Genomic DNA, 13,687 nt, shown 5'->3' on the forward strand with positions numbered 1-13,687 from the left:
CAAGGAAACAGACCTCGACACCCTCCGATGGCACCCACGTGACGATTGCACTTCAGAGGCACTGGGCATCTGCCTCCGTTGTGTTGATTCTGGCTCTTAATTGAACGAAGGACGTTGCTGCTCCTAAAAAAGAAAAAAAGCAGTAATTCGCTGTTAGAACAACTTCATAGATATGGCAAACAAGAATCAGATTAAGAAAATGCACTTGGCTTCCTGAGAGATGTTTACAGATAGAGTAGGGTCCTTCATGTTTATTTAGGCAGTGACTATGTAGTGGGGAGCTTCGCTCAACCGAGATGAGAAGAAAACAGAAGCAACGTTTAGTTATATAGAAGAGGGGACAGGAGAGAACGGAAAAAAAATTCCGGAGGGTACATACGACTACTAACGTGCTATCAAGGTTACACCGCTGAGTTCTTTCTAATCCACCCACAAATCCACTGTAATCTGTCTTTCATGCCCCATAATCCCCTAACCCATCTTAATACTACGGAGACTATTCTTAATCGAGCAGAATCCGCAATCTACCCGTAGAGGCGTTCCATACTGCACCTTCTACTGGTCAGTGAATCGCATGTTTTTTATCTGATGCAGATAAGACACAGTCTGCCCATTTCTTACTCCATTCGCTGTAAGTTCTTGGATCGAAGAGGAGAATGAACGTTCAGTCAGGTTTCCCTTCGAAGTAGAGCTGCCCTTCAACAATTCACCGACCTCGCCAATCCCGAAAGCAGTTTTCTCCTCTCGATGTGGATAGCTGGCAGTTCCATTGCACAACACTGAATAACGAACTTTCGACGTTACCGGGTATACAACTCTTCTCGAAAGCAGTCGCATAGCAGCGGTCGATTATTGCCGCTGTTTTCCTCAAGTAACACGAACGCCCTTGCCATACGATGCCTCAGATACTACTCAAGAACTCTGGTCGCAAAGATCCAAGAGCATTCGTTCAAGCTTCAGGAATAACTTAATTGGCGAGATTCAACTTCTGAGGGGCTGTCTTCTTGAATGAAAGCCGCAACCAAGTCTTTCTGACACAAGAGACTCCACATTGGAATCACTGTATTCTACGCCATTCGCCTTCTGCTTTCTATTAATGGAATACTGATCATCAATTTAGTCTAGCTAGCCTGTTTCGTAATACCCAAAGGTCGGGAACGTTGGCGCTCTGTCAAGCGCTGCTGAGTATCCGCCGGCTAACATGTCCGGAATATGTCAACAGAAAGTAGATACAGTCTTAAGGCACTGCACACTCTAGATTCACCTTTTTTTGCTTGAAAAGCAACCTGGTTTTGTGGCCTATGGTTTGTATTCTGGCCTCGCAATGTAAAAGGCCCGGGATGTATCGCTTGAACGTTCGAAAGAAATTTTGTTTTTCATTGATAGCGCGGTAATGGCGTACCGAAGACCTTCCTGACAATAGAGCATTTTATGCCCATGGCAATGTGTAACAATGACACCCCCCTCCTCCGAATTTGCGTCAAAATGGATGGGGGCTATCTTTCAGCTGCTTTCTACCACGGGCTTCCATACACTGTGGCTGGTACGATGGCGAGGGTATGTCTTGTGGACGTCTAAATAAAGTGCCGCGAATGACGACTTGCTGGAAACTCACAGTTCGGCGCAGACAGGCTGACACTTGAGCTGGAGAAGCCATCACACCGAATGCGGGAAGTGCGATGGCAGGGTCGAGCTGAGCTCGCCTAGCCATGAGGAGGAACCTGCAACAGTGTAGAAGAAGCGAAGTTGTCAGAGGAAAACCAGTGGAACCATTGGATAACGGAATGGCACGCCACGCGACCGTAATCAATTGTGCTCGTGAACGGGTCTACAAACTGCTCACAAACTTTGCCTTGATAAATAGAGCAGCTGCTACAAGGTCCTCTCAGACCTCTCAGCACGTAGCGTGGTGTGAGAGTTTTTGACTGGTAGGCAAGTTTTTCTTGTGAATTTTTCATAAGGATTCAAGAAGAAAGACCGCTAGAGTGTGTCTGGCATTGATTTTTGTTAAAACGAGCACCTTCACCGAGAATTAGGGACAAGCACTTCTGTTTTCTTGAGTGCCAATACTTAGCGCATGGCTTGGAGCATTAGAGAGAGCTGCGACGTCATCTGCGACATATGAAAATGACTGAGTGGGTGCGGAAAAGAACGCCATAGGCCCCTAGGATGAGATGTGCAGGCTGAGGGATGTCACGAATTTCTGATAAATGCAATTACAGCTTCTTTGTAAACACAGCAGGAACGGACTTTGTTCAGTTAGTAAGCTTTGTTACGCATAAGCAGCTAGGAATATAAGACCTGAAATACAGCTTCAAGAACATCTTCAATGCTGAAGCACTGAAAACTGTAAGAAACCACAGCCGAGACCGTGCAATGATGCCCAAAGAGACAATATCTACGAAGGCTCTTTAATGTCGCTAACGGCAGCTGTATGTGGCCCCACACAAAGATGAGTAGGTTGCGAACGCACCTCTAAGACCTGAGAGGAACGGAAGGTACGAGAAATCAGTTAGGGAAAGCCTGGAGGAAAGCAGCGGCACCACGTAAAGCATGAAAATCTGAGGACGCCGAGCGTGCTGTCCGGCTTGGAGGTCCGGGCGATGCCGGCGGCAATTCCAGCAGCCAAACCGCCATGCAAATACCCACGGAATGTTTTCAGCCACCCACTATTTATTTCTAGTGTGCGCTCTACGGCTTTCCTGTAATATATTGTCTTGCATGCACTTGGATGGGAGGTAGAGAGCTGATTTCATCACTATGCACTGAAGCGTTGAAAACACCTCCGTAAAGATGAGTCCGGGTTATGCCACGTAGCTTATAAGGATTCCTTTCTATCGGTCAATGCCTTTATGCTGCATACACATTTTTACAGATAGCGGTAAAAGAGAAATACTCTTATTATGAAGTAACCAATGTCAATGCCAGAAGTGCTGTTCAGAATTTAACGTTACCGCTCTGCGACAGACCAGGCTGGTTGGTATACTCATGTCCGCTAGCGCGTTTAATGTAGCTGGATAAGACGGGAAGAAGCTCAGCGAGACTTTGTCGGCCTGTTGCAAAGATGTGGCCATGCATGGCAAAGAACCACTGTGGAAATCATTAACAGTCTATGCGCTTTACGACCTGCAACACGCAAGTAAGTGAGTCTGACTTCGTTCCCCAATGAGTGCGAGTCACAAAAACTGAGCATGTTACATATCTATTGCGCGTTAAAAAAAAGAAGAGTGTAGGTTTCTGCGGTGCCAGTTTTGCCGCAGTCTCCTGCTTTATATATTACGCAGACCACTTTACCCGGAGACATCAGGAAAGGCCACCGCTTCGTCGCAAGTCATACTGAGTGGGACAGTGAAAGCACAAGGCCGTCTGCAATGCATCTTACGCCGGGCTTTCTTCTGGCAAGGAATCCGTTCCTCCGGTCGCACCCACAAGACGACTGCACTTCAGAGGCAGTAGGCACCAAGTCTCCGTTGTCTGCACACGTGGTGGTGTCCCACAGGATGTCGCTGCTGCATCGGGGCGAAGCGATGCGTCAGTGTTAGAAAGACATGACACAACAGTGTGAAGTCGAATTAGAAAATTTTCCATTGGAGCCCTTTCATTGGAGCTCCGTTTGCTGTGAAAAATGGAAAAGCTATTGGTATTGCATCTCCTGGGGCAAATCCTTTCATCGAAGTTAGGCACCCATGGCGAACCTGAAGCTCAAAACTAACATATGCAGCTAAATTGGTATACATGGTTTACACGCTTCCCTAGAGATAACATTTAGCCGGCTGATATGTCCGATAAATATCCGTTAAGATTTTGCGCGGGTTCCGGAACGTAGTCTCATTTTTTGGCGCTTGCAGCCAACAGGATGAAATTCATGAACGTAGAAATCGAAGCGTCAACAGCTCAGTCAGTCAAAAGGGTTGCTTGAGGTCACACTTACTGCGCAGCTTGTCAAGAAAGACAGTTGAATTGATAGCAAAGCTAGCCACGTGACGAGCAATGCCCATACACCATTCAGTCAGATGTGGTGCTGCTTTTCAGAATGCCCCCAAGCTTACATATGCACTTAAAGCCAGCACACGCCACACGAGCATGGATCGTCATCACCTAAGTGTACCTGCTTGGTCCCGACAAAAGTCAGTTCTGGAGTCTGCAGACTGCCAACGTCATCGATAAGTTGATATAGCTTCTTTTACACCTATCGAGGCGTGTATCACCGTACCGGTGCTTAGCAACATCACCCAGTTTCAGTCTATCTGGCGGAGAGTATCTGCCTTTCATCGGGGGTGGGTGAAGCTGACGGCTAAAACAGCGTGCATTTGCACTTTACCGCCATGACCACTGTTCTGCTGACTTTCGGCTTTCGGATTCCATATTCCAAATTCGCATATTTTTGGCAAAATGCTGTTTTGTGGCCTATGGATTCCGTGCTCGCCTCACAGTATGAAAGTGCTGCTTTCGATTATCCAGAGCTTTGGAAGAAATTTCTTTTTAAACGATGCCACGGTGACGACGTGGTGTTTTTCATGACCACTTTTGTAGTACACGACTCAGAGGTTGGTAGCCAATGAACCTTATAATGCTCAAAACGGCTTGCCGAGTAGCTGAACATGCCATGGACCACGGGAATGCATAAAAATTCCGCCCCTCTCTGAAATTTTTTCTTACCCCGATTTCTAATTTTTTTTACCTTTCGCCTGGTCGGCCATCACACAGTGTGGCCGCTGCAATCACAAGAGCCTATGTGTGACCATTGCGATCAAATTCGTTAAAAAATTGTGGACAAATCACAAGCTGCAAACTCACGGATCGGGTCGAGCACGCTGAGTCATGAGCCGCAGAATTAAGCCATCAGACCGATTGCGGGAAGTGGGATCGCAGGGTGGAGGATGGCTTCCGAAAGACACCGAACCTGCAACAGTACAGAAGGGAAGAGAAGAAAGAGGAACCAATGGAACTGCAGTGAAGCGTACAGAAGTAAAGAGAACAAAGAGGAATCAATGGAACCACTGCATCCGGAGTGCTAGACAACGTGCCCATAACCAAATATACTCGAGGACTTTGCTTTCTTAAGTAGAGTGCAGGCAACCACGGCGTGTTGAATCTCATAGTACGCAGCATGGAGTGGGAATAGTAATGCTCGATTTGTCGGCTCCTGAATTCTTCATAATGAGGCTATTCGGTAGACTGCCCGAGTATATCTTTGCACAGACCTTTGCTAAAAGGGCCACTTTTACGGAGAATTAGGGACAAGCACTTCGTTTACTTGTATGGCACTACATGGAGCATGGCTCTGATCATTAAATATAGCGCTTTCTTATAACCCATGACGTGTGACCGAGCGGGTACAGGAAAGAAGGACGGAGGCCCCTAGGCTCAGACGCGCTGGTGGCGCGCTGTGCCGAATTATTGGTTATTGCGAATGCAGTTCCTTTTCGGGTAACTTTGTGAAACTGGCCTTTTTAGGTTAGTCCATCTTAGGGGCCGGGGGGTTAGGGGCCGAGGGCCACGCCAAGCCACAATTTCTGGCTTTTTTCCCCTGCACCCTCACCATGTGTACATAGAAAAATAAATTGTTACGCAAAAGCGACTAGAATACATCCAAAAATGCGTGTTGTGCTAAAGCATTCGAAGCTGTAAAATACGCCAGCCGAAACTGTGCATTAACCAATGAGACAAGCAGTAGGAAGGGCCTTCGCTAACAGCACCTGTGTGCAGCCGCACACAAAGACGAATCGGTGGCCGAACGCGTCTCTAACACTGCAGAGGAATGGGACGTACGAGGAGTCAATCAGCACAAGCCTCGGGAAATGCACGCTGCCGAGCTTGTGATATGAGGCGGCTGAAATCGGCGGCACCACGCACAACATAGGCGAGAGTAATATGACGTCAGCGCTCCGAGACAGACCATGCTAATGCTGCGTTGCAGGTAATACTGAGTGCGAATGTAACAGTGCAAGGCCATCTGCAATGCATCTTACTCCGGCCGGGCTTTCTTCCGGCGAGGAGCAGGTGGCACCCACATGACGACTGCACTTCAGGGGCACAGGGCACCCGGCCCTGTAGTCTTTTCTTGGACGCCGGGGTGCCGCTGCTGCATAGCAAAAAAGTAATGAGTTAGAAAAACTTCACACACACACATTCCAACGAAGAATTGAATCAACCAACTTTCGACCACACCTCTTCACTGATGTCTACAGCTGGCGCAGAGTCCTTCACACCTGCACAGGCAGTGAGTGCATAGCTGCATGCTCAGCACTGCCCACCGGCGAAAACTTACCAGAGTTTAAAGCTCGTAGGGATCGTGTAGGTGGGTTTAGTTACATTATAATTCCAGGACAGGAGCGCGATAATAAAGAACAAAGTAGATTTTGAGTAACTGACCCATGAGCAACTCGCATGGCACGTTGGGAGGCCGATATACAATGCATTAAAGCGTGGAAGACATCCAGAGCAGGGTATATATGAGTGCTCGCAGCCTTTAAATATTCTAAAGGCTTTCAATAGAAATGGTTTCTCACTGCCTAGAGTTTGTTGCGCTGCTTCTCCTTATATTCTTTAAGAAATTTGTCTTGTTGCCAGTGAGCATAAATAACCACATCACCTGCCTGGGCGTGTGTGCCCTGTGCATGCGTCTCTATCCTCCGATAGTCTCTTGCGAGCACGACTTGCACAGCGAATGCGCATTTGTCTATCTGGAAGGACCCATGTGATGCTGGACTACACATTTGGTCATCCATTGTTCAGAGTGCGCCACACACAAATTAACTTAAAAATTAGAGTTATAGTGGCAAGCTGTAGTGGACGCAGTGTATGTAAAGGGTGCTAAAATATCTTCTTATGTTTTAACTGTTGTTGCTGATAGTACAACATAAAACCTTTATATGCCATTCACTGCAACGTATGTCCGCAGATGAAACAATTTGACTCACGTTCAGTTCCGTTTCTCTTGGAATTTTTGCTACTGTTCACCTCAATTCATCGACCTTGGCGATGCCGAAAGCTTATTTACTCGATACGGATAGGTGGCCGTCCCATTTCACAGCACTGATTCATGAAGCTTCGCCATTGTGAGGTTTAATACTGTTCATGAAAGTAAACGCATAGCAGCAATCTAATATTGCGAACGCTCCCGTCTTCCTGTGGCTCATGGCTCAAGAACTACACTGTGTCCGCGATGTTTGAGGCCATTACGTTCAAGCTTCAGCCATAACTTGACGAGATTAAACTTTTCATGAACTGTCTTAACGAAGGATAGGAGTAAGCAGGTCGGCCCACACCACAGCGCACAGCATTCTACGACATTCGTATTCACTTAATTCCCATTCCTAGAAATAAGATCGATTCAGTCAAAACAGTCTCTTTCATACTAAAGAAGCGGTCTATAAATTACGTGCCAATGATCTCCTGAGTGACTTATCAGGGACATATCTAAAGCATATAAAAGATTACTCGGGCACTTTCCCATAGTCGTATTGCCTTGTGCACCTCTTCCTGACATCAAAGGGAAAACGTCTCAGATATTGCGTAGCCTTAACTGAGACACTCAGACCTTCTTTTTTCCTATGGTGAAGAGCGATGGCCGGGGAGTCTAGAAATATTTGCCACCCCCTGTATATATGCCTCAATTTTGCCTTCCTTTCCCTCACACTATCTCAGCAGCTAATCCGTTGGTACCCTTACTCTCCTGTTTCTCCTCCTCCCCCATTTCTCATTACGCTCTGAATGGCAAATGTTTAACTTTCCACTAGGATGGCTCCAATGAAAAATACTCACCGCTTTTAGCGTGGACATGATTGCCGGACTAATACAGGACGTCGCAGCCGACCAACTGCTGCAGTTCGATAGGACGTCCCCAAATCCAAAGCGCTGCTGCTGTCTGCGAAGGCCATGCATACAAGCATTACAATGAGCCGCAGAAGAGCCGTGGAAGCTAAAGTGTGTCAGTGTTAGGGAGAAAAATCGTTACTAGTCAACGGGCTCTGCTAAGTGATTAGCCCCTAGGCTCTCTATAGCCTCATCATATGCCACTTGTTCCATATGCTATAATACCTTAGTGGTTAATTGTGCTAAAGACAAGACAGATGCATGCGGGAATGCTTACTGCCTAGGTAATTCTGAATTGCAAATGCCGATAAGTTGGACCGTGACGTGTTGAGTGACAATTCAAACCATGCCGTGGACGATAACCCGGAAATCTCGAAGTTAAAGGTGCACTAAAGAGGAATCTGAACTCGCCTTTTTACCGCGGGAACTCTATCTACACGTTCTGGGCTTTCTTAGAAACTTCTAATGATTGTCCTGTGCAGCCGATAGCCCTAATTAAATCGGATTAAACGTCCTGGCTGCCGCCTTTTTTGAACTGAATGTGGTAGGCAGGATACGTAAATCAAAGAGAGTCCACGTGTATTTTTGTTTCCATTAGCCTAATTCGCGGCTATATTGTCTGTCCGAAGACCTTCCTGACAATTGAGCATTTTACGCCCCTGGCAATGTGTAAAAATGACCCCCCCCCCCCCCCTCCGAATCCGCCTCAAAATGGATGGAGGCTATTTTGGATCTGCTTTCTACCACGGGCTTCCATCACTGTGGCTGGTACGATGGCGAGGGTATGGCTTTTGGACATCTAAATAAAGTGCCGCGAATGACGAGTTGCTGCAAACTCACAGTTCGGCACAGGCAGGCTGACCCTAGAGCCGGAGAAGCCATCACACCGAATGCGGCAATTGAGATGGCAGGGCCGAGTCGAGCTCGCCTCGCCATGAGGAGGAACCTGCAACAGTGTAGAAGAAGCGAAGTGGTCAGAGGAAAACCAGTGGAACCATTGGATAACGGAGTGGCACGCCACGCGATCGTAATCAATTGTGCTCTTGAACGGGTCTACAAACTGCTCACAAACTTCGCCTTGATAAATAGAGCAGCTGCTACAAGGTCCTCTCAGACCTCTCAGCACGTAGCGTGCAGTGGGAGTTTTCGACTGGTGGGCAAGTTTTTCTTGTGAATTTTTCATAAGCATTCAAGAAGGAAGACCGCCAGAGTGTGTCTGGCATTGATTTTTGTTAAAAGGAGCACCTTCACCTGGAATTAGGGACAAGCACTTCTGTTTACTTGGGTGCCAATACTTAGCGCATGGCTTGGAGCATTAGAGAGCTGCGACGTCATCTGCGACATATGAAAATGACTGAGTGGGTGCGGAAAAGAACGCCATAGGCCCCTAGGATGAGATGTGCTGGCAGAGGGATGTAACGAATTTCTGATAAATGCAATTACAGCTTCTTTGTAAACCCAGCAGGAACGGGCTTTGTCCGGTTAGTCAGCTTTGTTACGCATAAGCAGCTAGGAATATAAGACTTGAAATACAGCTTCAAGAACATCTTCAATGCTGAAGCACTGAAAACTGTAAAAAACCACAGCCGAGACCGTGCAATGATGCCCAAAGAGACAATATCTACGAAGGCTCTTTAATGTCGCTAACGGCAGCTGTATGTGGCCCCACACAGAGATGAGTAGGTTGCGAACGCACCTCTATGACCTGAGAGGGACGGAAGGTACGAGAAATCAGTTAGGGAAAGCCTGGAGGAAAGCAGCAGCACCACGTAAAGCATGAAAACCTGAGGACTCCGAGCGTGCTGTCCAGCTTGGAGGTCCGCGCGATGCCGGTGGCAGTTCCAGCAGCCAAACTACCATGCATATAGCCACTGAAAGTTTGCAGCCACCCACTACTTATTTCTAGTGTGCGCTCTACGGCTTTCCTGTAATATATTAGCTTGCATACACTTCGATGGGAGGTACAGGGCTGATTTCATCACTATGCACTGAAGCGTTGAAAACACCTCCGTAAAGATGAGTCCGGGTTATGCCACGCAGCTTATAAGCATTCCTTTCTATCGGTCAATGCCTTTATGCTGCATACACATTATTACAGATAGCGGTAAAAGAGAAATACTCTTATGATGAAGTAACCAATGTTAATGCCAGAAGTGCTCTTCAGAATATAAGGTTACCACTCTGCGAAAGACCATGCTGGTTGGTATACTCATGTCCACTGGCGCGTTTAATGTAGCTGGATAAGACGGGAAGAAGCTCAGCGAGACTTTGTCGGCCTGTGTCAAAGATGTGGCCATGCATGGCAAAGAACCGCTGTGGAGATCACTCACAGTCAATGCGCTTTACGACCTGCAACACGCAAGTGAGTGAGTCTGACTTCTTCCACGAATGAGTGCAAGTCACAAGAACTGAGAATGTTACATATCTATTGCGCATTAAAAAAAAGAAGAGTGTTGCTTTCTGCGGTGCCAGTATTGCCGCAGTATCCCGCTATATATATTACGCAGACTACTCTACCAGGGGACATCAGGAAATGCCATCGCTTCGTTGCAGGTCATACTGAGCGCGAATGACAAAGTGCAAGGCCGTCTGCAATGCATCTTACGCCGGGCTTTTCTCTGGATCCGTTCTTGACGTCCTCCGGTTGCACCCACAAGACGACTGCACTTCAGAGGCAATAGGCACCAAGCCTCAATTGTCTGGACACGTGGTGTCGGGCCACACGATTCCGCTGCTGCATCGGGGCAAAGCGATGCGTCAGTGTTAGAAAGACATGACGCAACAGTATGAAGACGAATTGGGAAATTTTCCATTGGACCTCTTGAGAGATGTGCACATCTGGAGCAGAGTCGTTCACGCATGCTTAAGCATTGAGCGTGCATACGCAATTTTTTTCATGCTGTCACGAAAAAAACTCTTCCTGGTCTCAATGCCAGATTTGTTTTACATTTTAGATTTTTTTAACGCCGTGCTCGAAACCAGGTATCATAGAAACATAATAAGCGAATTGAATTACGCAAGGCACTTCAAACTACTTGCGTGCTTTGCTGTCTCAAATTCGAAAGGCATTGTTAATTGACGGCAAGCCGATAAAAACAGGACTACTTGACAAATGGTGATTGCGCTACTGCCCGCACCACTGCCCTCTTAATTTTCTAGTCCGTGACAGGACACCGGCCACCGAGCGATTGTCCCGAAGCTCCGTCTTCTGCGAATAATGTAAAAGCTATTGGTATTGCATCTTCTGGGGCAAAGCCTTTCATCGAAGTTAGGCACCCAGGCGAACCTGAAGCTCAAAAATGACATATGCAGCTAAATTGGTATACATGGTTTATGCGCTTCCCTCGAGATAACGTTCAGCCGGCTGATATGTCTGCCAAATGTCCTTTAAGATTTTGCGCGGGTTCCGGAAAGTAGCCTCATTTTTTGGCGCTTGCAACCCACATGATGAAATTCATGAACGTAGAAATCGAAACGTAAACAGCAGAGTCAGTCAAAAGGGTTGCCTGAGGTCACACTTACTGCGCAGCTTGTCAAGAAAGAGTTGAATTGATAGCAAAGTACGCCGCGTGACGAGCAATGCACGTGCACCATTCAGTCAGATGTGGTGCTGCTTTTCAGAATGCCCCCAAGCTTACGTATGCACTTAAAGCCAGCACACGTCACACGACAAGGCGACAAGCACGAATCGTCATCACCTAGGTGTACCTGCTTGGTTCCGATAAATGTCTGTTCTGGAGTCTGCACACTGCCAATGTCGCCGATAAGTTGATTCAGCTTCTTTCGCACCTATCGAGGCATGTATCACCGAACTGGTGCTGAGCAATGTCACCCAGTTTCAGCCTATCCAGCGGAGAGTATCTACCTTTCATTGGGGGTGGGTGAAGCTGACGGCTAAAACGGCGTGCATTTGCACTTTACCGCCGTGACCACTCTTCTGCTGACTTTCGGGTTTCGGATTCCATTTCCCCAATTCGCATACTTTCGGTAAAATGCAAAACACTGTTTTGTGGCCTATGGTTTCCGTGCTCGCCTCACAGTATAAAGTGCTGCTTTCGATTACCCGGAGCTTTGGAAGAAATTTCTTTTTAAGTGATGCCACGGTGACGATGTGGTGTTTTTCGTGACCGCTTTTGTAGTGAACCACTCCGAGGTTGGTAGCCAATGAACCTTGCAATGCTGGAAACGGCTTACCGAATAGCTGAACATGCCATGGACCACGGGAACGCATAAAAATTCCGCCCCTCTCTGGAATTTTCTCTTACTCCGGTTTCTCATTTTTTTTACCTTTCGCCTGGTCGGCCATCACACACTGTGGCCGCTGCGATCACAAGAGCGTATCTGTGACCATTGCGATCAAATTCGTTAAAAAATTGTGGACAAATGACGAGCTGCAAACTCACAGATCTGGTCGAGCACGCTGAGTCATGAGCTGCAGAATTAAGCCATCAGACCGATTGCAGGAAGTGGGATCGCAGGGTTGGAGGATGGCTTCCAAAAGACACCGAACCTGCAACAGTACAGAAAAGAGAAGAAAGAGGGACCAATGGAACTGCAGTGAAGCGTGCAGAAGTGAAGAGAGCAAAGAGGAATCAATGGAACTACAGCATCCGGAGTGCTAGACAACGCGCCATAACCAAGTATACTCGTGAAAGGGCCTCCAAAATCCTCCCAAACTTCGCCTTCATAAGTAGAGTGCAGGCAACCACGGCGTGTTGAATCTCATAGTACGCAGCACGGGTGGGAATAGTAGTGCTCGATTTGTCGGCTCCTGAATTCTTCATAACGAGGCTATTCGGTAGGCTGCCCGAGTATGTCTTGCACAGACCTTTGCTAAAAGAGGCACTTTTACGGAGAATTAGGGACAAGCACTTCGTTTACTTCAATGACATTACATAGAGCATGGCTATGATCATTATATATAGCGCTTTCTCTAAACCCCTTGACGTGTGACCGAGCGGGTGCAGGAAAGAAGGACGGAGGCCCCTAGGTTCAGACGCGCTGGTGGTGCGCTGTCCCGAATTATTGGTTATCGCGAATGCAGTTCCTTTACGGGAAACTTTGTGAAGCTGGTCTTTTTAGGGTAGTCCGTCTTAGGGGCCGCGGGGTTAGGGGCCGAGGGACACGCCAAGCCGCAATTTCTGGCTTTATTTCCCCTGCACCCTCTGTGCGTTAACCAATGAGACTGTGCGTTAACCAATGAGACAAGCAGTAGGAAGGGCCTTCGCTAACGGCACCTGTGTGCAGCTGCACACAAAGACGAATTGGCGGCTGAACGCGTCTCTAACACTGCAGAGGAACGGGGCGTATGAGGAGTCAATCAGCAAAAGCCTCGGGAAATGCACGCTGCCGAGCCTGTGATATGAGGCGGCTGAAAGCGGTGGCACCACGCACAACATCGGCGAGAGTAATATGACGTCAGCACACTGCGACAGACCATGCTATTGCTGCGTTGCAGGTAATACTCAGCGCGAATGTAACAGTGCAAGGTCGTCTGCAATGTATCTTACTCCGGCCGGGCTTTCTTCCAGCGAGGAAGCAGGTGGCACCCACATGACGACTGCACTTCAGGGGCACAGGCCACCCGGCCCTGTTGTCTCTTCTTGGACGCAGGGGTGCCGCTGCTGCATAGCAAAAAAGCGAAGTTAGAAAAACCACACACACACACATTCCAACGAAGAATTGAATCAACCAGCTTTCGACCGCACCTCTTCACTGATGTCTACAGCTAGCGCAGATTCCTTCACATCTGCACAGGCAGTGAGTGCATAGCTGCGTGCTCAGCACCGCCCACCCGTGAAAACTTACCGGAGTTTAAAGCTCGTAGGGATCGTGTAGGCGGGTTTCGTTACATTATAATTGCAGGACA

General features: G+C 47.7%; 1 protein-coding gene across 1 annotated transcript; it reads right to left on the reverse strand.

The window, feature by feature from the left end:
• On the reverse strand, positions 1-13,373 carry LOC144102309 (uncharacterized). Its single transcript, XM_077635613.1, has 8 exons — positions 13,329-13,373; positions 12,222-12,328; positions 8,681-8,764; positions 5,973-6,085; positions 4,798-4,903; positions 3,383-3,509; positions 1,616-1,721; positions 1-123 (listed from the first exon to the last, which is right to left on the reverse strand). The coding sequence occupies exons 1-7, from the start codon at positions 13,371-13,373 to the stop codon at positions 1,704-1,706; spliced, it is 600 nt and encodes a 199-aa protein (XP_077491739.1). The 3' UTR covers positions 1-123; positions 1,616-1,703.
• Positions 13,374-13,687: the final 314 nt, after the last annotated feature.

The sequence above is a fragment of the Amblyomma americanum genome, chromosome 8 (assembly GCF_052857255.1).
Source record: "Amblyomma americanum isolate KBUSLIRL-KWMA chromosome 8, ASM5285725v1, whole genome shotgun sequence".
NCBI classification, from domain to species: Eukaryota; Metazoa; Arthropoda; class Arachnida; order Ixodida; family Ixodidae; genus Amblyomma; species Amblyomma americanum.